Below are 25,534 nucleotides of genomic sequence, written 5' to 3'. Positions count from 1 at the left end.
ATGAGAGAGAATCATTGATCGGCTGCTTCCTGCATGTCCCACACTGGGGATCGAGCCCACAAACCGGGCATGTGCCCTGACCGGGAATCCAACTGTGACCTCCTGGTTCACAGGTCAATGCTCAACCACTGAGTCATGCCAGCCGAGCCCCAGGTAGAATAATTTATACATCAAGGAGTAGGTAATACATGCAGAGCTGAGCTGGTGCCTTCAAAAGTCAACTGCAGTCCTGGTAAAGGTATTCTCTTATTTTTATTTTATTTTATTTTATTTTATTTTATTTTATTTTATTTTATTTTATTTTATTTTATTGGTAAAGATATTCTTGTAAAGCAGTGACCCATGTAGTGCTCTTGGTGGGTATCTACATATAAAAAGAGTTTCCCTCAGCCACCCTTTCCCTCTTCTCAGGCCTAGACATGGCCCCTCTAGAGAAGACCTGTGTCATGTATGAAAGAAAAGCTATAAAATGGAGTTGGTATTGTCAAGAGAGCAAACTAAAATGGAGCTAGAGATCTCCAACAAGCTGAGATAATACACTTCCTCCATCTGAAACTGAATGTTTAAATTGGGCTAACCCAAAAGGCTACATCCTGATACAGTTCCTGGAACTGGCTCCGCATCACTAAGCTCCCTATTAAAAATCTTTCACCTAGTGATTAATCATAAACAGCATACTGTAGTCTGCCTGCCAGCATCAATCACGCCTCTTTCAAAGCAACTTGTGTAATAATTTTGGAAGTGACCCTTTTCATGTCTTTATAAACTCTGTCCCTTTCTTTCTCCCTGGAAACCCAGTTGGATTTCTGCCTAAATCTGTCTCTCAAATTGCAATTTCTAAAAACAAAATAAAACTTTTGTTTGCCTTGCAATTCTTGCTCAAAACTGATTAACACCTATGAGCCCTGTGGCCTGAAGCAGAAGTGGCCTTATTTCTTGGGAAGTTCTCCTGAAATCCTTGACATTCAGGAAGTTTATATATATATATGTGTATATATATATATATATATATATATATATATATATATAAGTTTTTGTTTCATTTGAAACATCAGGTTTTGCAACATGGCTTTACCTTAAAGGGTTCTTTCATCTTTTTTTTTTTTTTGTCCTCTAGTTCAGGGTTGAGCACTGCCCCTAAAGGGGTCAACAGAGGTATTTCCCCTCTTCCCTGTGGAGGTCAGGCCCCAGGGGCAGGGCCATATGACTAGACCCACTTGTGGCTTATGGACAAAGCAGAGAGCTGCTTAAGTCAAGGCCCTGGGGATTCTGCTGGACCCCAATAGTTACTGCCTTGGGATTGGGCTCAGGACTGAGCAGATATATGCACACCCACATTACAGTAGCATTAGTCACAGTAACCAAAAGTCAGAAGCAACCCATGTCCTACTGATAGATAAGTGGATAAACAAAATATTGTATATGCATACAATAGAATACTATTCAGCTTTTAAAAAGACTCTTGAGGATATCATAGTAAGTGAAATAAGCTAGTCACAAAAGAACACATACTATATAATTCCAATTATATGAAATATCTAGAATAGCCAGATCCACACACAGAAACTGGAATGGTGGTGTAAAGTGGGAGGTATCATGCTTCCTGCTTTCAAACTGTACTACAAAGCTACAATAATCAGCATTGGTACAACCATTAAAAAACACACACAGATATATAGATGAATAGAATAGAATAGAATAGCCAAAAATAAATCCTCATTTATATAGACAATCTATAACAAAGGAGGCAAGGATATATAATGGGGTAAAGACAGCATCTTCAATCTTGGTGTTGGGAAAACTGGATAAATAAATGCCATAAAAAAAAGAAGAAAAGAAACTGGACTATTTATATCATAAACAAAATAAACTCAAAATTAATTAAAGACTTAACTGTAAGCCTGAAACTATAAAAGTTCTAGTGCGAACATGGGCAATAAACTCTTTGACATTGGTCTTGGCAATATCTTTTTAGAAATGTCTCCTCAGGCAAGGGTAACAAAAGCAAAATAAATGAGACTACATCCAACTTTAAAAGTTTTACACACTTAAGAAAACCATAAACAACAACAAAAAAGACAGTCTACTGAATCGTAGAAGATATTTACCAATGATACATCCAAAATAGTTATTATCCAAAATATATAAGGAAGTTATACAACTTAACACCAAAAAAATAAGCAATCCAATTAAAAAAAAAAAAAAAATGGCCAGAAGACCTAAACAGACATTTCTCCACAGAGGACATACAGATGGCCAACAGATATATGAAAAGATGCTCAACATCACTAATCATCATGGAAATGCAAATTAAAACACAATAAAATACCACCCCATACCTATCAGAATTGCTATCATAAAAAAAATCAATAAAAAGCAAGTGTTGACAAAGACGTGGAGAAAAAGGAACCCTTGTGCATTATTGACTGGATTTCAAATTGGTGCAGCCACTATGAGAAACACTATGGTGTTTCCTCAAAAAAACTAAAAATAGAGCTGCCATGCAATCCTGTAATACCACTTCTGGGTATTTCCATGAAGAAAACAAAAACACTATTCGAAAAGGTACATGTACCCTATGTTTGCAACCTTATTTATAACAGCCAAAATAAAGAAGCAATATAGGTACACATTAAAAAAAAAAAAGAAGAAGAAATGATAAACAAATATAATGGAATATAATTCATCCCCCAAAAGAATGAAAATTTGCCATAAGATATTATGTTAAATAAAATAAGTCAGACCAAAAAAAAAAAATACTGTATGATTTCATCTATATGTGGGATCTTCAAAAACAAATCAATTGAATAAGCAAAACAGAAACAGATCCATAGATATAGAGGACAATCTCATGGTTGTCAAAGGGAAGAGAGTAAGGGGATGAGTGAAAAATAAAAACTAACATCAATAATTGTTTTTTAAGTGCATGTGTATGTCCAATTATAGGAATAAATTTTATTAAACATCTTATATATTGTTAAAAATATACCATGCACAAAAGCAAATAATATTTGCAGATTTTTAAATTAAGCACCTACTACGTGCCAGACTTTGTGCTAGCCTTTGGGCTATAAAGCAAAAACCTTGTGCAGAAAACATTGTAATCTCTATTTTCAAAATAGCCCAGCCAGCACGGCTCAGTGGTTGAGCATTGACCTATGAACCTGGGAGTCACGGTTTGATTTCCAGTCAGGGCGCATACCCATATTGCGGGCTCAATCCTTAGTAGGGGGGGGCAGGAGGCAGCCAATCAATGATTCTCTCTCATCATCGATGTTTCTATCTCTCTCTCCCTCTCCCTTCTTCTCTCAAATAAATAAAGACATATTAAAATAAATACATAAATACATAAATAAGTAAGATTTTGTGGAAGATTTTACCATCAGGAGGGCAGGTCATTTGAGACAAAGAGAACAATTTACACATAAATGCCCAGGACGGGAATCAACTGGGGGAAGAATGATTAAGGTGTTATTTTTAATGGGTGCAGAGTTTCAGTTTGGAGATGGATAGTGGTGAGGGTTGCATAGTAATATGAATGTACTTAATGCCACTGAACTGTTCAATTAAAATGACTCATGTGCTAAATATTATGTATGTTTTACCAGGATTAAAAAAATATCAGGGGCTCAGAAAATTTAGCTTCTTAGAAGAAAGAAGCCTGTGGTTCTAAAGGGCAGGTTGCTCCCATAATGCCATTGTCTTCGCCCTCTTGGTGTCCCACTGTCAGCAGGAAGAGCAGAAAGGAAGAGCTCCCCTTCCCCAAACACAATCTGACTTCTACCTGCCATGCCTCCTCCAGTCCCCCAGTTAGCCTGAGGTAGGGATGTCGAACTCAATCAGAGAAGGGGCCAAAACCTAAAATCCAGCCTAAATCGCGGGCCGAATGGTTTACTGAACAGTCATAAACTGTCATTGTGATGGAAACGCAGCGGAGTGCAGTGATGACAGCGCGGTGCCAGCCACATTGCAAGGCCTGGCGGGACGGATTTGGCCCGCGGGCCTTGTGTTTGACACATGTGGGGCCCTGAGGGGTGCTGGCTCCTTCTACAGCATTAGTGTTGTTCAAGAGCACTACTGGCCACTCTCAAAGCTGTGTCACGTGTCTCAGAACATATAAGACCTGCCCAGATGGATGTCCAGTTTCTGTACCACATTTGAGATCATTCATTCCCAAGGAACCACCAAAACTAAGCAGAACACGGCAGAGTTACTGGCTGTTAGCAGCAAGTTTTATTCTCTTGAGAGCTCTGAAAAGTACGTCTAGGTAGCAAAAAAATTTTAAATGGTGCAAAGCAAAGCCTTTCCTCATCATTTAGCCCTAGATCAGAACCAGGATCCAGCTTCAATGTCATGATTTTATCATTTGAGAAATGATAGAAATTTTTTCCCAGCATCTGGCAAAGCATTTTTGTGAGTGTTTGAGGAAACCTTTCTAGAAGGAAATGTGTGTGCTGGAAAAGACAGAGATCTGGCTAACATTGTTCAAGTGCTCAAGGAACCCAGACAGCAGCCCCCAGGCCTCTGCTCTCCTATCTCATCCCACGCCTCTGACCTTGACCCTGGAATGATAAACCAGGGCATGAACATGCTTGCTACTGGGTCGTTCCTACTCCTTAGCTCTCGGCTGGTCTGATTGTTACTATTTCAAATGTTGAGAGGGACCAAAACAGCTGACAAGGCACCCACTGAGAGGCCAGAGAGTCCTTTCCCCGGGGAGTGGAGCCTGGGCTGAGGCTTTGAGCAGATGTGGGAGGTGCATTCACGGAGACTGACAATGGGCACAGACCAGGACAGACCTATCGCTAGGTTTCTGCACCGACAAGAATGCCATGTTAGTGAACACATTAGACAAATACAAATTTATGAAAATTCTATAATATAAAAACCTTTCAAAAGTGTCAAATTTATAAAAGTCAAGGAAAGACTAAAGAACTGTTTCAGATGGAAGAACGGGAGCACAAATGTAACCCACGATTGTGCATCCTTCTGTTATAGGGGCTGTTGGGAGAAAAAAAGGCTCCTTATTCTAGAAAGCCCTCTCCCCTCCCCAGCCCACAGAGCATCCTCAGAGCAACACACTGTTGATGGTCTATCATTGGCTGAGCCTGGGTAGGCAGACCGATCATTGACACTTGACCAGGTCTGAGGATAAAGCAGGAGGGATGGATGCCTCCACATTTATGCCCTGGATCCCACGGGTAGCATTGTGGTCAGGGAGGAGAGTGTGCTTGCTTGTAGGAATTTCTCACTGACATTTTTGGGGTAATGAGACATCATGTCATCAACTTTCTTTCAAATGTTTCAGGAGGAAAGTTCTTTGTAACTATATTTCTGTATATTTAAGATCCTTTTAAAGTAAAACTTATTTTTAAAAATAAGTTTTTAAAAGCAGAACTGGAGCATAGCAGTCCCCTAGGCTCATGAGCAAAGTGGGGACAATATTTCCAGGGTATTATCTAAGCCCTAGGAGACAAAAATGGAATAGGTGTATCCTAGTGTAGGGTTATGACCCAAGTCTCCATATTCACTAACAGGAAAATATTGTATTGCTTCTGACAAAGAACCTGTGTTATTACAGAAGGATAAGAACTGCCAACTAGAATTCCATATTCAGTGAAATTGTAAGTAGACTGTGATATAAAGATGTTATCATATGAAGAAAAGTTAAGATAGTTCAATGCCAGCAGACCAGCTATAAAAGAAGGGTTAAAGCAAACTCTTCGACAGACAAAAACAATACCAAAAGTTAACCTGGAACACCAGAAATATAAGAGAACAACATAACTGTAAATATTTGAATAACATAATATACAATTATTCCCCTCTTGACTTTTTAAAGTATATTTGAGGATTGAAAGCAAAAATCAAACATTTTGTGGAGTTTTCGGTGTATATAATTTAATAGGTAAAATGATTCTAACATATGGAGGGAGCATAAGGAGATATCTATTATGGTAAGATTTCTATAATACATTCCACCTACAGTAATGAAATAATGATCCTAAGTCGTCCTTTAAAGGTTAGAAATGTGTATTACCATCCATAGAGCAATCAATGAAAAACTATACAAAAGATATAGATAAAATCACAATAAATAAATTAAAATGAAATGCCCCCCCCCCCCCCCAAATGTCTACATAACCCATAAGAAGGCAGGAAGGCAAAATCAGAGAATGAAAACGGTGGGGTGTTTTACAGGGGGCAGGAGAGGGGGTGGAAGAGGGAATAGGGGGTATAAATAGTGATGGGGGGTGGGGGGGAGAAAACAATGAGCCGAAACCGGTTTGGCTCAGTGGATAGAGCGTTGGCCTGAGGACTGAAAGGTCCTGGGTTCAATTCCGGTCAAGGGCATGTACATTGGTTGCGGGCACATCCCCAGTGCGGGGTGTGCAGGAGGCAGCTGGTCGATGTTCCTCTCTCATTGATGTTTCTAGCTCTCTATCCCTCTCCCTTCCTCTCTGTAAAAAAAATCAATAAAATATATTAAAAAGAAAAGAAAAGAAAACAATGACCCTGGTAGACTGCAAAATCCTAAACCGCTTTTTGAAACAGGAGGGGGGAAAAAGTCAAATGTAGCTTGTTATGGTTTGTGACAAATGTTAAAAAAAAAAAAAAAAAAAAAAAAAGGCAAGATAATAGGTCCTTTCCTAGAGTCTCCAGGAGGAATGCAACCCTGCCAACACCTTGATTTTAGGACTTCTGAGCTCCAAAACTGTGAGATCATAAATGTGTGCTGTTTTAAGCCACTGTTGTTGGCAACTTGATAGGGCAATCAGAAGAAACTAACACAGCTGCCAAGAGAGCTGGGGTGGGGGAGGAGGGCGGGTTAACTAGCAGTGGAGGTTAGGGGAGAGCCAGGAAGGCACCAGCAGAAGAGTCAGCTTTAAAACTCCACCAGGTTTGGGGAGCACTGAAGCTGAAGCCCGTAGAAACTTTCCAGTCCCCTTGCACTCCGCTAGAAGCAGCACCAGGAAGGTCCTCAAACCCAGGGCTGTGAGATGGTGGAGGGAGAGCAGCCAGAGTAGATGGGGAAGCGGGGAAGCAATTACTTCTTCCCACATGCAGACCTCCAGGAGGTTCAAAGCTCTGACAGTCTGGAACAGTTACTGACCACCTGGAATATCTCCATTGCTGGGCTGGGCCATCTGCACTGTCTGAGAGTGTCTTAAAAGGTCCCAGGGGACAAACAGCATGGCAGTTTGTCATGGGGACAGTAGAGAGTGAAAATAAAGCCACAGCTTGACTACATCTGCAAGTGGAGCCTGCTTCCCATACAAGGCACACCCTCTGCTTTCTGGGGACATCAGCTTCTCCACGGGGCCCAGGCCTCCCAAAGTTAAGAATTATTGACACAGAACAAGAGGCCAAGGATTGGGCTTGAGGGAAAGCTTGTATCCCGGTTGGCCAGGTAAAGTGGGGAGGGATGACAAGAAACATCAGAGGGAAGATCAAGAGGTCAGGAAGGATGTGGTGGTGTTCACCCAGCTCACCTGTTCATGCCCCACTGCCCTGGCATCAGTGTCCCCTGTGTCTCAAGTGCTTCCTGTCGCTCCGGACATCCCACATTCCTAGCTGAGGCGAGCTCGGTGAACAGAGACCCCTGGTCTGGCTTCCACCCAGATAATGCTGGGGCAGCAGGAGGAGAGGGGGTATTGCTGAGAGAGCAACCCCCAAAAGAGAAGATGGGTGTATGAATAAAAGACATGAATGGATGCAAAAGGGTAGGAGGAAGTGAGAGTGAGCTTGCCAGCCATTGCACAATCTCCCCTGCTCATCAGGTTCAGCTGTGGATGAAGAGATGGGGAGGAGAGCTGTGGGCGTCCACCATGGATGGGCTTAAATCTGCCAGGCCAGTCAGGGTCCCTGGGAACCAGGACGTGGAGGGAGCTCTTCCTAGGCTCCCTGAGCTGCAGGGCAATGGCTAGACCTAGGCAGGCCCCACAGCTTCTCCTGGCCATTCTGGTGGCCCTAGTGGCCTTCACCTACCAAGCAAAGAAGACCTTTATAAGTGTCCATGAAGTGGCTGCATCAGTACCCTACGTGGTAGCCACCTTGGAGTACGTGACCAATGAGTTCAACCAGGAAAGTGATGACAAGTACAACTTCCGGATTGTGCGTGTCCTGAAGGTCAAGAAGCTGGTCAGTGGGGCTCCTCTCCCCTCTCTTCCCCGTGTCCCTGTGCCAGGGGGCTGCTGACATTCTGGGGCAAGACCATTCACATGAAATTCAGACTCATTTAATGTGAAGTGGGCATTTGAAGAGACACATAAGTTCACTGATAAAGTTGCTTAAGTGGTGCCCAATTCCAGAGTCAGTGTGCATTGTGCCCAAGGGCCAAATCTGCCTGTTGCTGCCTCTATAATTTGTTTCGTTTTATTGGTTCCCAGCCACACTATGTGTGTCATGTCCTGTGGGCTGCTTTTGTGCTGTAATTGCAGAGTTGAGGCCACATGCCCCCAAAGGCTAAATGTTTGCTCTCTGGTCCTTTGTAGACAAAGTTTGCAGACCCTGTACAGGTATAATTGGCATCACTTGGATTTTCCAATGGGTGGCTTTGCCCACAGAATGGTTTCTAGTGAGTTATCCTCAAATGACAAAAAGAGGCATGGGAGTCAGATGGTTAGGGGAGAGAGGGACCCACCACTCTATCCAGGATGGAGTCTTTGCCCTTTGGCACCACTGGAAAGAGGTCCCACCCCCAGAAGCTATGGAGAAGAAGAAATCCTTTTGTCTCCTTGCCACTTGCTTCCCACAGATCACCGACCACATGGAGTACCACATGAACTTCGAGATGCGGCGGACCACCTGTCAACGGCTGGAGGCCAACAACTGCAGCTTTCAGGAAGGGGAGCTTTACAAGGTACTGGGTGAACACACCTTAACTCAGGGTGAACTCCTTTTTAATAGGGTTTGCCTGTGGCTTTAGAATGATGTGGGGTGGAATTATTGGGGATATAGTTGAGCTTGCTTAAAAAGGAATCAGGGTAACAAACACCTGCTTTCTCAAAACAGAGCAGTGAAGGTGAGAGTGGCCCAGATCCTGCCTGGCTCTTCATTGCTGGAAAAATAATGGGGCGGTCGAAAGGGTTGAGAGGGGGAGGCTAAGTGGCTGAGCTCCAGGGAACACTCTGAGGCTGAAGGAAGTAGTTAGCTATTTCAGCAGCCAGTGGGACCTCACTGGTGTGCCCTGATGGATTTCTGAATATCAGCCTGATGTTAACACAAAACCACTGGGCTACTGGCCTCTGTCTCTTTTGTCCAGCAGTGTTGGAGGCAAAATGGGAGATAAGAAAATGAGTTCAGAGATAGTTTAATGGGTGGTAGGAGTGGGCTGGGGTAAGGGAGGTCAAACCTGTTTGTGTGTGATCTGCTGAGGAGCCACCTCCCCCAGCAGTGTCTTAGTTTCAATCCCTCCTGCCCACACTTCATTCCCACCCAGTGTTGTCACATCCAAGGGAGGCTGGCCAGATATTCATAACTGCAGTGTGCAGTCAGGATAGGCCAACTTGCATAGGGCTTTGAAGGTCTCAAAGTCCATAGGCCCTTCAAATCACTTCTCTTTACCCAAATGAGTAAGAATGAGGATGCTCCTATGTCCCACCCTGCCCGTAATAGTCCTGATTGCACCTAGCTTCTTATTGTCATCTCTAATGCCATCTCCATTTGCTTACAGCATGCATGTCCTGGTTCATCAATTATATGGTGGTTCATCAATTATATGGTGACCCTAGTTATAATGGCCTGGAGTGTTCTCAATGTAGAAACGTGTGATCAAGAGCTCTCTCTGTACTTTCATCACAAATAATTCTTCAAAATCTAGCAAAATAGACTTTTTTAGTTCTTCCCTAGAGATCATGAACGCTATTAACAAAGTAATTGAAGATAGCAGTAAAGTAAAATTGGAGGGTCCTATTGATATGACTAATTGGTGGAATTAGTATTCTGATTTCTATTTTAGAAAAAATGTAAATGCATAGTTAAGCCTCCCACCACCACCACATCCCCTAGCCTGGACTTTCCAATGAAGAGTAGGAAAACAAACTGACACTAAAAAATTATAATATGCAAAATTTATTTATTGATTTTTCATTATGGAGGAAGAAGGAAGTTAAAAAATAAAAGAACATCTTGGGAGAGAATAGGGGCAAGGGAAAAAAAGAGGGTGTGATGAATGAGTATATGGATGGATAAATGAAGGATGGGGGGAAGGGAAGAAAGATGGATGGTCTGGGTGAAAAAAAGGGCGAAAGAAAGGAAGGCTTGGTCATGGAAATAGGATGGATGGAGATGGTTGAGAGGATGTATGGATGGATGGATGGATTGATGAAGCCAGTACAGGTCAAGTAAGAAAAAGTGTGAAGTAAACAACACGAATAAAAATGAAGAGGGAAAACAGTCAGTGAATATATGCAGGGTGGACACTTTATTTCTAGTCTCAAAGTTTAACTACAAATAGAAGGACATTTTCTGGAATGACCTCAACTCTAATACTATCAAATGATTAAAGTCACAATAAAGAATAAACCATCCACAAGTATTATATCCTTTTCTTTCCCCTTTAAAATTTCCACCTTACATGTTATCTTTTTAAAATATTGTTTTTTGTTTTTTTTGTTTTTTAGCAAATTGAGTGCTTTTATTCAGTGTTTGCTGTTCCCTGGTTTGAAAAGTACAAAACTCTGCGCAAAAATTGCACCAATGGCTAGGTGTCCTGGAACACAAACCTGTGGTTACTCTATGTGGAAGTATCCTGCAATACGCAATAATTCCCTGTACAGAAAATAAATGTTTGTCCACCTGTTCTCTTAATGTTCTCAATGTGTAAAATTCCATTTCCCCCCAAATTATTCAGTTCATAATAATATAATCTGAAGGTCTTCTGGGCAGGGCAGTTTTGGGGTCCAAATGAGATGACATGAATAATTTCTGGCCTGCTAGCCTACACAACCTGCATGATAGCTGAACTTCAACACTATCCTCACACCCAGGAGGTTTCTTTAGATTAAAACAAAACAGAGAAAGGGGAAAGAAGAGAGAAGAGGAAAGAAGCTTTAAGCCAACAGATATTGGCAAGTATGGCCTATGATGGCATCCCTGAGAGGTCCAATAAAGAGTATCTCCTTTCTTGTCTAAAATGCAAAACACAGAGAAATAATATAACTACAAAAGCTCAAAGACCTTTGTTACTGATAAGGACTAAGTTGGGAGACGTGCCTTATTTTTATAGGCAAGTGCACTTTCTAATACCAAATTCTTTTTGCACTTGGTCTGGCAGATCTTGACAGTGGCCAGATACTCCACTCCTGTTGTCAGCTACAGAAAAGCAATAGCACTGTTAGTTTTGAGTCAAAGCATCCAGTTGCTGGCTATTTCCAAGGAAGGCTAGAATGGAGAGGGAAGCCCCAGGAGCCACATCCCTGTGCCTGGCTCACCCACCCAAGCATGGCCCCCTTCTCTTCCTCCATCCTGAGGATGCACAGTGGCACTAAGGCCCCTGGTCAGTGCGCAGCATGTGCACAACCCATTCCCTAGCTCTGCACTGCACTCGCTGTGATAGGCACAGGTGGATCGCACCTATCCCTCCCCCCCCCCACACACACACACATTCTCAGTATATGCCCATCATCAGCGACATTGGACCAGAGCAAGTCTCTTCACAGAGAGATTCCTCTCCTGGAGTTGACAAGGAAAATGTGTGCCCCTGGTAGGAAAGAGTAGGACCTGGACTACAATGCCCAGTTTTTTCTTCCCAAATAGGCCAATTCGATTAAGTTCTCCTGGAGAGAAGTGATGAGGACAGCAAAAGCAGGAATGCTATGTAAGGGGCTCCTCTTCCATGAATGGCAATTAGCAGTGGAGAATAAGCATCACCCAATAGCGTGATTCAGGGTTTTAAACAAAGCCACCAGGCTCATCTCTCCATTCTACTCCTCCCTTTGCAAATGTTGCTCTGTGTCCTTTCACTATAATGAACCACAGCCATGAGTATGGCTCTATGCTGAGTCCTGGGAATCCTTCCAGTGAATCTGATACTGGAGGGGGAGGGGGGTGTTGGTCTAGGGGATCATGGATACACTCAAAAAGGCACGTGTCAGTCACGGAGTTGTATGTGCATTGAAAAGAAACAGAGCTCCCTCAAGCTCAGGTCAGAGGTCAAGAGATACAGGCTGCCTCAGAGATACAGGCTGATGTAGAAAAAGTTATGAGATTCCTCCAAATATGTAACAACCTCCTGCTCAGATTGAACCAGCCCTCTAAAGACCACTGTCTGTGTAAATGAGTGAGTGTGAATGTGAGAGTGTGTGAATGTGTGCCTAGGTTTATGTGAGTGTATGTGTATGTGTGCGCGCGCTGAGTGTGTGAGAGTTAGTGCATATGTGTGTACATGTGTGGGTGTGTGTGTAGTGAGACCCTGCTGAGGGGGATGAGGTTCTTCCAGAAGTCTGTAATAGAAAATGCACAGCACAGCCATCTAAGGTTTCATCGAGGATCTTTGCACAAACCCATTTACTAGTGGGCCTCCTGACAGGAGTTGTTCCAAAGTTCGTAATAGTTCATCCAGGGCACAGTGTATATCAAAAAATCGCAAATGAAACTCTGTGGAAGGAGAAAGACACAATCAGCTTTCAGGGAAATTTCCTGCCCTGAGACCCTCAGTGGGAGTTGAGAATCATGGCTGAGGCTGCACCTGGCCATGTGGGTGGGGAGGATCTGCTCAGTCATCTGAAGGGGGAAGTGGGGTTTAAGGCCCAGAACAGGAATGTCACCTGGGGCTCACTCTGCCCAGCTACTTGGGAGCTGGAGCAAGCACAACCGGAAAGCCCTCCTCAGACCCCAGACCCCAGGCACTGCACTCAGGCACAGGGAGACTCATAATTGCCAGTAGGTAACATCACCAAGAGGAACCAGGAAAAGAGTGAGCAAATTCTTGAAGACAAGGAGGCAATTAAACAATCCTCAGGGGCCTGGAGAGTGCAAGCCATGACAGAACAAGGTCCCCACAGAAAGAAAAATCCTGCTTCCACTGAAGGCTGGGGGTGGGCCAGGAGACTGGAGGCCAGGGTCCAGGCCGGTGCCATGCCCAGGGTGGGGGGGACTGTCCAATTAGAGGGCCTCTCTCCTACCCCCAGCACCTTGAATGGTTTCAGCAGCCATGGGGCTGTGCCCTGGCTATGCCCCAGTCCACACAGCTGTAAAAGCTGTCAATGTCCAATTTGTGTTAACGTTCAAAGTTTTGACTTTTCTCCCTTAGGAGTCCCTTTTCAAATGACAGCCACCACACACCTTCTTCAACTTCTTCTCGCTTTGTTGGGGGCACGAACGACTTTTTGTGCTGTTCTTTTTGCACTTGGTCCGACTAATCTTGACGGTGGCCAGATACTCCACTCCTGTTGTCAGCTACAGAAAAGCAATAGCACTGTTAGTTTTGAGTCAAAGCATCCAGTTGCTGGCTCTCTCCAAAGAAGGCTAGAATGGAAAGGAAGCCCCAGGAGCCACATCCCTGTGCCTGGCTTACCCACCCAAGCATGGCCCCCTTCTCTCCCTCCATCCTGAGAATGCACAGTGGCACTAAGGCCACTGGTCGGTGCACAACATGAGCATAACCCATTCCCTGGCTCTGCACTGCATTCGCTGCGACAGGCACAGGAGACTGGAGGACAGGGTCCAGGCTGGTGCCATGCCCAGGGTTGGGGGAGAGAAGGCCCTCTAACTGGACATAACTCATTCCCTGGCTCTGCACGCACCTCTCCCCGCTGCATCCTCAGACAAGGAAGGCAAGTGAGCTTGGCTGGTTGGCAGTGCCAGAACACCCCCAGGTTTGCACACGTGGTCCTTGGAACGGGTAGAGTCAGTCACACTTCATCCCTCTGCTCTCTCAGCCCCTCCAGCCATGTCCTCCTTCCCTTCTCTCCTTCCCAGCCAACCTGATGGGAGGTGTTCAGCAACACAGCTCAAGGATTCAAGCGTGCTGCAGTGTAACTTGGGCTATGCACCCTTGCTCCCAGCCAAGGACTGGAATTACAGTTCAAGTATTTTGCAATCAATTTGAATAGCCAAGAGAGGTGCAGTTGATTGGACATATATCTAGGAGCACTGAAGAAGCAACATAGAGACTGATAAGATAAGGGGAGTCAAGGAAAGGGGGAACCTCCTGGAGCAGGTGCTTGGCTGAGAGGCTGAGCAATATCAGCAGCACTATTTACAATAGCCAAGATCTGGAAGTGCAGCTGATTGGACATATATCTATGCCAACGTGCCCACCAGCAGATGAGTGAATAAAAAAGCTATGTTATATTTACACAATGAAATCCTACACTGAAAAAAAAAAAAGGAACTCTTACCTTTTGCAACAGTATAGATGGACATAGAGAGTATTATACTAAGCTAACTAAGTCAAAGAAAGATAAATACCATATGATCTCACTAAGATGTGGAATCTAATGAACACAATAGTCTGATATACAAAAGAGAACTGGAAGCATGGACATGTGGATCAGACTGGCTGCTGCAGGAGAGGAGATGGATGAGGACCACTGGATAAGGAAGGTGAAGCAATTAGCTAAAGACCATATATGCAAACCCCATGGACATGGACAATAGTTTGGTGCAGGCCAAGGAAGGGGTAGGTGCCTGTGGGCAAAGGGAGGGGGGAGGAAGGGGGACATCTGCAATAATGTCAGCATTAACATTTCTAATTAAAAAAAAACCATAAGCTTGGGAATCTAACTGGTTTGGAGCATGTGTTCTCCATACGGTAATGCTGTGACCTTGAGCCCAGCAGCCTTAGTTTCCTCATTGACAGAGTATAGATAATAATTATGCCTACTCTAGGGGTTGTTACATAGGTTAAGAGAAGCATGCATCTCACTGAATGCACAAAATACATTTAAAGTAACTGCATAATTACGATTTGTTAAATGTATTAACAAGTGTTGGAAACATTACTCTAAAGCAGCAATGGAGTTAGGAGGTGTCAGAACAGAAGTCATAAGAATTGAGCTCAAGTTCTGGCTTTATCCCCTGCCAACTTTATCTGAGCAAGCAGAGTCCCTCCACCTGCCTGAGTCTCAGTTTACTTGTCGAGAAAATGAGAATAATAGTGCCCATTTCCTCTGATGATGTACAGAAATGGCGAATATATAAACTATGGAGAATACACACAAGAGCCACTTCCTGTTGTGATTTGTTTTCTTGTAGTTCTCATGTTCAAGTGCAAGATCCAAAGACGCAAGGGCAAAAGACTTTGGTGGCAGGTAAACCCTACATGCAGAGGTAAAACTAATACATGGTTTGTGTTGGAAATGGCTGAATTTCCCAGTAACTATGTGGACTAGTCACTAGAAAGTTTTGCCTAGGGAGGGGAGAAGCTCCTAGAAGGTCCCGCTTCCTTGTCCAAATTCTGTGGCCAAGCACATAAGAAAGCTGTACTCCCTGGCGTGGTGATAGAGGGAGAGAGTGCTCACACCGCCCGAGAGAAAAGCGCCTCAAGGTGTGCAGTGTGGCTGGGGAGGAGGCCTGAGGACAGTACCAGCATCCTGGACCCCACAACTAAGGGAAGAACCTCAGGATGCAGGGCTCCTGGCTTCTTAAGAAGGGACAGTTTCATCCTAGTCTTAGAAGCTTTCAGGGCTTGTGCCAAGTGCTATCGCATTGACGTTCAGCACATTCTGCATGTATGAAGAAACTAAAATATGGGCATTAAATTTAACTGACATTCCAGTGAATGTAATGCTTTCTTATTCATTATAAGACTTAATGTTAAATAATAATAGGAATAATTATAACAATACAAGTTTTTTCATAAATGCTGCCTCACTCTTTTCTGCCTACTTTGCAAGTGAGTAAACTGAGGCTGCATATAAGGATGGCCCTTGACCAAAATCCCAGGACTAGGAGCATCTGAACATCAAACTCAGAAGGTGCCCACTTCCTGTATCCCTCTGTGAGGTATTAGAAAAAACATAATCATGATGCTGTAACCAGTGTGGGGATGGTCAGGGATCCTTGCCCCAGATCACCCGACTATCGAAAGGTATATTCACTCTGTCAATTCAACCATTTGAATGATATCACACGTTTACCCACAAACAACTCTGTCAGATGTAACTGTTAATGACAATGAACTGATTCCACAAGACAGGCCTCCTGAGATAAGAGGCGAACAAGCCAACTTCCACAAGAAATTTGGACAAGGGCTGCCACCTTGTGGCCAAGTCACCTCAATGTCCTATCTAGGCTTTAACAAGCCACCATTTTGTGGCAAGGGTGAGCTATGAGAAAGAACAAGCTGAGGACTATGAGGTCCATTTGTGTTCGTGTCTCATTAACACTGCTCGTCCCTCTCTGGCCCCTGCCCTGGTTGTTTTCTCCCATTCCCACTGCTCCTCTCTAATCAGTCCAACGATTTTCAATCCATGAGTCACAAGAGGCACACTGGTGTGTCGTAAGAATTTTTAAAACATACAATACCTGACTATTTAGTCAGGGGCACTAATTTCTTTTCTATTAGACTGTCAAAAAAAATGACAGAGGCCAACACAATAGCCATCAAATGTGAATGAATCAAAATTACACCTATTTTTGGTCAGATAGGCAAAATAGATATTTTTTGATGTGCCACGTGATGTTACTAATTACTTTATGTGTGCCATGGTATGAAAAGGGTTGAAAATCACTGTTCTAGTCTATTAATTTTTTATTAGTTCAATACTACATAATTGAACTAAGAAGTAGTATTGTCTTTGACCCAATCTGCATATTTTACTGACAAGGGGAAAATTCTGAGATGTTCTAAATTAAATCACAGAGGGCAGAGGGTGAGAGAAAAGAGACAGAACTGTTGTTAATGGCTGAAGGTTAACTAACAAAAGACTGCTCACATTTTTTTTGTTGGAATTTCTAATTGATTTCCAGTTGGCTGTTTCTACAGAGTCTTTTAGCCAGGCTGTTTCTACAAACTCCAGGAGGCTCCACTTATTGTTCACATGTGGGCCTTCCAGAATGCTGCCCACAGCCCATCAACAGGAATGGGCATTTCTTTTTGCAGACTCTGCACCTACTTCAGAGCTGGCCCCACTTTCTCCCACCACTTTGCCTGTAGCTAATGTAAATTTTTTCTTTCCCCTTCCCCCACTTGATGTATAAAAATGCTTGCAGAGTCCAAGACAATGGATTATATGTGCCTTTTCCTTCAAACCATCTGCTGGGGATTTGAACTTCATGCCTCAAATCTTCTTTTTGGCTAGCACTTTTAAACTTTCAGTCATGGAAGTTAAAATTTTTGTTTTTAACATTACTATCTGATGTTGGGAAAAGGTTAGACAAACAAAAGTGATTTTCAAAGGACTTTTTATTTTCATCCTCTATCATCCTTCATTAGTATCAGAACATTTTACACACAAAAAATAAGAGATGATCTGATTGAAGCCTAGCCCTCACTCCTTTGGTCTCCTCCTGCTAAAACAACAAAAAACAAACAAACAAACAAACAAACACCCCTCTGTACAATTCATTTTCTATAGAAAACAGCTTTAGAAAGTCCAGGCTTAGATTTTATGGCCCTGGGCATTGAAATACTATTGTTGAGGGGAACCTACAGAGAACACTTATATTTTTTGTCACATGAGACTGTTAGACAAAACAGTTTGGACAAGATGGTGCTGTAGGTAAATGTGGTACTGGGAACCTCCCAAGACCACATAAAAAATTACAACTAAATTATAGCACAACCATTATTCAGGATGCCTGAAATTTAGCTTCACGTAAGTCCTATATCTAAGGATATAAAGAAGAAGCCATGTTGAGACTGGTAGGAAGGGTGGAGACATGAAACAAACTGATTCCATAACCATATGTGCTGGTTAAAAATCAGGAGGGACATCTTAACTACAAAAGCTAGAGGAGCAGCTTTCTCCAGACAGAAGTGCTGGCAGATATTGTTCCTTTGCTGAGCCTTTTGCCCAAAGAGCTGTTAGTCAGGCACCATATCTAAGTCTCCATCAACCTGGCTAACACTGTTCACCCTGCCCTAGTAATTCCCCAACTTTGGGGCCCATTCAAGCAGTTTCCATACAAATGACCTCATGCTTCAGATTTTCGTAAAATCTTTCAAACAAGCAGTATCTGGCTTCTGCATACCCTGTTTATAATGCTAAGTGGCTTCAAGGCCAGCACTAGTGGCAGCCAGACTTGGTTCACAGTTTGGCTTTTTCTGGACAACTCCTAGTCCAGGAAAAGTAGCAACCATCTGCAGATCGCTTTGTAGCTCATGCTGGGTGGGCCCAGGCAAGGCATAGGTGGTGGCTGACCTTGTACTTTCCAGGAGGTTCCAGAGCCAGTGCACATGGTAGACAGTTTCATAACATGCCATATCACAATGCACCAACCTTCATGAGTGACACACTAAGGGTGCAGCCTCAGCAAGCACCAAAGCCCACTGAAGAAAGTCCTGCTTTATGGGGTCAGCAAGCAACTCCCCCATTGTAGTTGTCACCAGTCTTTGCAGCCAATCCCTCCCAGTGATGTGCCAATATCAATCAAGGCTCAATTACAACAGGACAGTGCCTACAGCCCACACAAGGGCCACACCTAAGGCACCCAACATGGATGACTGGGGAGGCTGTGCCCCTGGACCCTGCAGGACACTTACTACATTAGGCTATTCTACCAAGTCTAGGAGACATAGCAACTTTATATAATATATAGAAATAAACACAGAGAAGCAGCCAATATGAGGAGATAGAGAAACAGGTCCCAAGTGAAAGCATAGGAGAAATCTTCAGAAAAAGAACTAAATGATGTGGAGGACTGAAAGTTACCAGATATGCAGTTCAAAACAGTGCTTAGAAGGATGCTCAGGAAACTCAATGAGAACTTCAACAGCATAAACAAGACAGGGAAATAATAATAAAAAAAAGAACCAGCAGAAATGAAGAATGCACTAAACAAAATGAAGAATAAAGTAAAGGGAATCAAGAGTAAAGTAGATGAAGCAGAGTATTAAATCAGTAATTTGGAATATAAGGAAGTAGAAAACATTCAATCAATCAGAACAGCAAAAAGAAAAAAGAACCCAAGAAATGAGGATAGGGTAAGAAGCTCCTGGGATAACTTCAAGCATACCAACATTTGCATCATATGGATGCCAGAAGGAGAAGAGAGAGCAAGAAATCGAAAAGCTATTTAGAAAAGATAATGATGGAAAACTTCCCTAACTTGGTGAAGGAAATAGACATAGAAGTCCAAGAAGCACAGAGTTCAGACAAGATGAACCTAAAGAAGCCAACACCAAGACACATCTTAATAAAATGCCAAAGGTTAAAGACAAAGAGAGAATCTTAAAGGCAACAAGAGAAGAGCAGTTAGTTACCTATAAGGGAACTCCCATAAGTTTGTCAGTTGATTTCTCAACAGAAACTTTGTAGCCAAAAAAGATTGACATAAAATATTCTAAATGGGGGAAAACAAGGACCTACAATCAAGATTACTCTACCTAGTAAAGCTATCATTTGGAGTTGAAGGACAGATAAAGAGCTTCCCAGACAAGACAAAACTAAAAGAGTTTATTTCCACAAACGCAGTTTTACAAGAGAAAAAGAAAAAAAGATTAAAATATGAATAATAAAATGGCATTAAATATGTATCTATCAACAATTATGTTAAATACAAATGAATGAAGTGCACCAATCAAAAGACATATAGTGATTGAATAGATTACAAAATAAGACCCTTATTTATGCTGTACGTATGTAAGGAACTCATTTCAAATCAAAAGACACACACAACCCTGGTCGGTGTGGCTCAGTTGGATGGAGCATCATCTGTACACAGAGGTGGGTTCAATTCCTGATTAGGGCACATACCCAAATTGCAGGTTCAATTCTCAGTCAGGCCATATATAGGAGACCTCTCTCTCATCAATGTCTCTCTCTCTCTCTCTCCCTCTCTCTCTCTCTCTTCCCCCTTCTTCTCTAAAAATAAATAAATAAATAATAAATAATAAATAAAATAAATAAGACACACACAGACTGAAAGTAAAGGGATGGAAAAAGATATTTCATGAAAATGGAAACCACACAAAACAAAACTGCAGAGTAGTAATACTTATACCAAAACATAGACTTTAAAATAAAGGCTATAACAAAAGAGAAGGAAAGACCCAACATCTCTATTTCTGTGTATTTATTGAAAGGAACCCCAAACACTAAACCAAAGAATGTACACATTTATATTTTATTGCAGCATTATTTACAGTAGACAAGATATAAAAGCAACTTAAGTGTCCATCAAACATGAATGGATAGCCCAACCAGCATGATTGAGCATCAAACTATGAACCAAGAGATCATGATCCTATTCCTGGTCAGGGCACATGCTCAGGTTGTGGACTTGATTCCCAGTGGGGGCATGCAATCAATGATTCTCTCTCATCATTGATGCTTCTATCTCTCTCCCTCTCCCTTCCTCTCTGAAATCAATAAAAATATATTAAGAAAAAAAATAGATGAATGGGTAAAGATAAAGATCTATACAATGGAATATGATTCAGCCATAAGAAAAGAATTAAATCTTGCCATCTATAACAACAGGGATAGATCTAGAGCACATGTGTCAAACACAAGGCCCACGGGCCAAATCCGTCCCACCAGGCCTTGCAATGTGGCCCGCACCACACTGTCATCACTGCACTTGGCTGCGTTTCCATCACAATGACAGTTTATGACTGTTCAGTAAACCATTCGGCCTGCGATTTAGGCTGGATTTTAGATTTTGGCCCCTTCTCTGATTGAGTTCGACACCCCTAATCTAGAGGGTATTATGCTAAGTGAAATAAGCCAGTCAGAGAAAAACAAGTAACATAATTTCATTCATATGTGGAATTTAATGAACAAACTGAACTACCAAGCAAAATAGAGACGAGATAGAGTAAGCAGATAGCTCAGGGAGGGGTAGGGTGGTGGTGTTCGGGTGGGGGTGGAAGGATTAAGCAAAATAGAAAACAGAAAAAACAAAGGCTATAACAAAAGACAAAGAAGGACCCAGCATTTGCATCATAGGAGTGCCAGAAGGAGGAGAGAGAGCAAAAAATCGGAAAGATATTTAGAAAAAGTATTGATGGAAAAAGTAATGATGGAAAACAGTGTGGTGATTGCTGAGGTGAGGGGAATAGAGGAGGTGAAGGAAGGTATGGGAGGGGGGATAAATGATGATGATGGATGGAGACTTAACTTGGGGTAGTGAAAACACAATACGGTATACAGATGATGTGTTGTAGAATTGTGCACCTGAAATCTGTATCATATTGTTTACCAGTGTCACCCCAATAAATTCAATGTTAAAAAAAAAAAAATGAGCAAGAATGGGAGTACCCATTCAGAGAAACCAATATACAAACCTGCATATAACTTTGAAGTAGCTTGTCTACTTGAAATAAGTAGGTATCATTGCTCACATTGTTGTAGTTTTCAATGAAGAATTTGAGTGTTGAATTCATGTTTTTCTGGCTTTTGGACTTCTCTTGGAAGCCTCCCCACCTTTGAAAGCGATCCAATTTGGCCGTCAGGACCAGAGCAGCCAACAACAACAGAAGGCTTCTCCAGCATTCAGCTCCCATGCCTGCAGCTTCAGAAACCTGCTATCCACTGTGCCTTCAGACTGGCTCACTGCTCATCCACAGCCCTTGCCAACGCAGACTTTCCCGGAGAAGCTGCCTGCATTTAAACAGAGACTGAGACCTGGACCTCTTTCTTTCAACACCCTGCCCACAACTGGACACAAGGACCAGGCAGAGAAATCTCTCTGCGTGGCTGCCCAACCTACTCTCAGATCAGGTCATTCCCCACCCCATTTGGTTCTTTGGTGTTTCAGACAGTATAATGTCTAAACTCCTGCCAAGATGGGTTTACACCTGCCTTTACACCTACAACGGAAGAAAACAAAACAAAACAAAACAAAACAGACCTCTACAGTGCTATTCGATAAGACCTGGTGTATTGGACAGAGGAACACCATTCATGGAAATAGGGAAAGGCTTATGGAGAACATATTTGAACTGGGATATAAGAAATCAGGGGCATGGAACAGGGTCAGGGACATTCTACTTACCTACTTTGGGTTCCAACTATCTCACCCAGCTATCAACTATTTCCTATCCTTCTCTATGGGTTCTCTGTACTCACCTACCAGTTACTCACCACTGATTTCTGCCTGCTGGATCTCACTGTGCCTGCAGGCCCTGGCACTGGCTTGGGCTATCTTAGTTTGACCCCAGCAGAGCTTTGTGAGGTAAGCCCACCTCCTTGTGAGGGAGGAACCATTGTGAACTTTGCCTATTCAAATGTAATCCTGCAGTTGTGATGGTTGCCAAGTGGGAAGGGCCATGGTGGGTGAGGGCAAAAAGGGGAGGGATTACATTGTATAAATTGCTGGTTATAAAACAGTCACAGGGCCATAAGTACAGCATGGGGAATATAGTCAATAATATACATAGAGTAACTATGTATAGTATAGTTGAGTACTGGACTCACTAAGGTGATTAATTCATGACATAAATGTAAAATAACTATGTTGTACACCTGGATCTAATGTATGCCATCTGTAATTGAAAAATTAAAAATAACATTTTTCAAAAAAGGAAGTTGATTTCTAACATTTGAGTGTTGCTTATAAAAGGGGATAATTTTTCCTGGACCTCTTTTTGGTCTCTGGGTTGGCCTAAGAATTAAACTGGTATAAGACAGAGTAATCAGAGAAAAACACACATTTAATTGAATTTTTACGTTTATGTGGGAGACCTGGCAAGAAAATGGCAACCCAAAGAAGTGATCAGAACAGAAAGCTTGTATGCCTGTAGACAAAGAAACGGATTTGTAAAGAATTGACAAGACAACGGAGTTTGAGGGAGGGGTATAAGTGGTAAAGAAGTCTCAAGCTTTGTTTCTAAAACCTTCATGGCGCTAAATTCCCCACCTTTAGTGATAAAGATGTTTTCCTTCTTTCTGGTACTGGGAGACCACTTTACACAGGGGACATTTGTCTCTTCCTTTCAAAGGAGAAGGGTATGGGGAGGTCAGAGTGTCTTTCCTGCTTCTGCTGTTTTCTCAAACTCCTTCAGATGCCTCATCTATTCCTCTCCTCAGGCCTCACTCTTTCAGGTTTGTCTCTCTGCCCTGTCACCTCTGCTCACCTAGCCTCTGGGAGTGGACTGGGGGATGGTGGCAATTCCTATAGGGAGAGAGAGAGAGAGAGAGAGAGAGAGAGAGAGAGAGAGAGAGAGAGAGAGAGAGAGAGAGGAGAGAGAGAGAGAGAGAGAGAGAGAGAGAGAGAGAGAGAGAGAGAGAGAGAGAGAATGTATTAGGGAATTCCAATATATATCCCTGAAACCCTTAAATCACAAGTTCTAATTTAGAGAAGGCAGTCCATTCCATTGCCTTTCCAGCTGACTAGATGGGAGGATCTAGAATTGTATGTTTTAGCATAGTTGTGGAGAGTTCTTACAATGCACATTCCCTGGACCCCAACGCTAGGAGATCCTGATACAAAAAGCTAGTGACTTGGGAATCCAAGAATTTCTTGGTCATTCTTTAGAGTTTCCACATTGAGCCAAGTTTGGGAACTGTTTTAATCACCATACTGATGCTGCACTTCAGAGCTTTTGAGGTATTGCTCCATTAAACCCCCATGTTATTGGGCAGGGACCATCCAGAACAGGCATACCTCTCTGGCCAGCCATAGTGTGTGAGTTCTAGGCTTCATGCAGGAGAGATTTCACAGAATAAGTACAGGTGATGTAGACAGTACTTTGATTAAAGCTAGGACAGTGAAAAGAAAGAGCCTAGGAGAGAAACAACAGGAGAGAGAGGCGGGGATGCTTCGGCTCTCTAGAAATGTTACAGGAAAGAAGTGAGCCAAGGTGAGGCTTCTGTCAGCTCATTGGAAAGTCAGAGAAAAGGCATTTTGGAGACAAGTTCAAGGGGTTAGCCAGAGGTGAGCTGCCACTGCCCATTGCTCCTCTGGTTGCTAGTCTCCTGGGGTACCTTAGGAGATGCATGCCTGGGGGGAGGGGGGAGAGAAGAGGGGAAAGGGAAAGGTGTGGGCATGCTCCTGGGAGGGAGAGCTTTGCCTTGGTCCTTTGTCTTGAACACATGTGTCAAACACAAGGCCCGCGGGCCAAATCCGTCCCGCCAGGCCTTGCAATGTGGCCCGCACCGCGCTGTCATCACTGCACTCCGCTGCGTTTCCATCACAATGACAGTTTATGACTGTTCAGTAAACCATTCGGCCCGCGATTTAGGCTGGATTTTAGATTTTGGCCCCTTCTCTGATTGAGTTCGACACCCCTAGTCTTGAAGGTTTTAAAGACTGGGAGTGTAGGGGAGGTCTCGGGGGAAGATCTCATACAATATTCACCAATTTTATGCTGAGACACCAAAATAAGATTTATTCCCATAATTCCATCTCTCCTTATATGTGGTTGGCAAATGGTGCTAATTGGACTCCCAATATGTATTTCTTTGATTAGGATGACTTAAGCTATTTACCCTCTGGTTAGGAAGGTGAAGTGTAAACCGTTTACTCTTGTGCCCTTGATTATGGAAGGTAGGGTTTTGTGACTTACTAGCTGGCTGTAAACTGTTGGCCATGTACCTTTCTTAGTTTCCCTATTCCACGTATCGAAGAATTTTCCTAGCTTCTTACTATCCTGCCTCACTCATAGACTGCTCTGTTTTTCAAGTGCTTACGTTCTTTTTTGTTCTTTTCAGTTTTCCTCTTTATTCCTGCATTTACTGCCACCTCCAATTTCCTGCCCCCAAAGTACATAAGTTAGAATAATGCATGTCGAAATAGTAAATAAACTCTTCTTGAATATCTGAGATTTCCTCCTACTTTTGGAGTCCAGCTGATATAGTTGTAATAAACTAATTATTAATAATAGAAAAGGAGAAAAAGGGTAGAGCAGACATTATACACACAGCCATCTGGGCATCTTCACCAGGAAGCTGAAACTTTAGACCCCCTCCAGGGGATCACTGGCCCACTCCCCAAAGATCACTAGGGGAGAGGGAGATGGACACATGTGCAGTAAAGTCAGGGTGACGTAGGGAAGGTGCCTGTCAGTCAAACTTGGCAACAGAAATCGTTTGCTAGAAGGACTGGCACGACTGCAAGCCTGTGAAAATTTGGGGATATATAATCCAAAGACAAAGGAATTCTCACTCTCTTGTTACTCTCTTACATGTGCCCATGTTCCTCCATAGCCATATGGCCCCAGAGGCCCCATGGCAGATGGACTTGCAGACCCCACATGCAATGGACTGATGACTGCAGCGAGGAACACACACTAAACTAGCCTGCTGGATTAGACTTGCCCCAACATGGGATGGAAACTCTGGGCAATGGCTTTAATCCCAGCCCTGCTAAAGGCAAAGCTGGACTTCTTCCTTGGTGGGACCAAGGGAAATGGAACCTGGAAAACTCAGGGATTTAATTCCACAGAAATAAAACTTTCTGTAATATCTCATCTTCTCGTATT

The 25,534-nt window shown here is 42.9% G+C and overlaps 2 protein-coding genes across 3 annotated transcripts; one reads left to right on the top strand and one right to left on the bottom strand.

Moving 5' to 3' along the window:
- The first annotated feature begins 7,691 nt into the window (after positions 1-7,691).
- Positions 7,692-10,789, top strand: CST11 (cystatin 11). Of its 2 annotated transcripts, XM_036419661.1 has the most exons (3): positions 7,692-8,142; positions 8,759-8,863; positions 10,626-10,789. In XM_036419661.1, the coding sequence occupies exons 1-3, from the start codon at positions 7,834-7,836 to the stop codon at positions 10,707-10,709; spliced, it is 498 nt and encodes a 165-aa protein (XP_036275554.1). In that variant the 5' UTR covers positions 7,692-7,833; the 3' UTR covers positions 10,710-10,789. The 2 variants fall into 2 exon arrangements, with proteins under 2 accessions (XP_036275554.1, XP_036275555.1); XM_036419662.1 differs by lacking the exon at positions 8,759-8,863.
- A 1,687-nt stretch (positions 10,790-12,476) lies between these two features.
- On the bottom strand, positions 12,477-21,802 carry CSTL1 (cystatin like 1). The gene is made up of 3 exons (XM_036419663.1): positions 21,398-21,802; positions 13,288-13,401; positions 12,477-12,600 (listed from the first exon to the last, which is right to left on the bottom strand). The coding sequence occupies exons 1-3, from the start codon at positions 21,614-21,616 to the stop codon at positions 12,514-12,516; spliced, it is 420 nt and encodes a 139-aa protein (XP_036275556.1). The 5' UTR covers positions 21,617-21,802; the 3' UTR covers positions 12,477-12,513.
- Positions 21,803-25,534: the final 3,732 nt, after the last annotated feature.

This window comes from Pipistrellus kuhlii, unplaced genomic scaffold (genome assembly GCF_014108245.1).
Source record: "Pipistrellus kuhlii isolate mPipKuh1 unplaced genomic scaffold, mPipKuh1.p scaffold_m20_p_6, whole genome shotgun sequence".
Lineage (NCBI taxonomy): Eukaryota > Metazoa > Chordata > Mammalia > Chiroptera > Vespertilionidae > Pipistrellus > Pipistrellus kuhlii.
Note: the sequence above shows the minus strand (reverse complement) of the source record. Positions and strands in the feature narration are given on the sequence as shown.

Excerpts from the sequence above, each read along its gene's own strand:
- CSTL1 (XM_036419663.1), bottom strand. The coding sequence starts at position 21,616 with ATGGGAGCTGAATGCTGGAGAAGCCTTCTGTTGTTGTTGGCTGCTCTG. Across the intron at positions 13,402-21,397 it reads TACTTCAAAGTTATATGCAG|CTGACAACAGGAGTGGAGTA; the intron begins GTTTGTATATTG and ends GCTTTTCTGTAG. Across the intron at positions 12,601-13,287 it reads GCGAGAAGAAGTTGAAGAAG|AGTTTCATTTGCGATTTTTT; the intron begins GTGTGTGGTGGC and ends CTCCTTCCACAG.
- CST11 (XM_036419661.1), top strand. The coding sequence starts at position 7,834 with ATGGGCTTAAATCTGCCAGGCCAGTCAGGGTCCCTGGGAACCAGGACG. Across the intron at positions 8,143-8,758 it reads TCCTGAAGGTCAAGAAGCTG|ATCACCGACCACATGGAGTA; the intron begins GTCAGTGGGGCT and ends TGCTTCCCACAG. Across the intron at positions 8,864-10,625 it reads AGGAAGGGGAGCTTTACAAG|CAAATTGAGTGCTTTTATTC; the intron begins GTACTGGGTGAA and ends TTTGTTTTTTAG.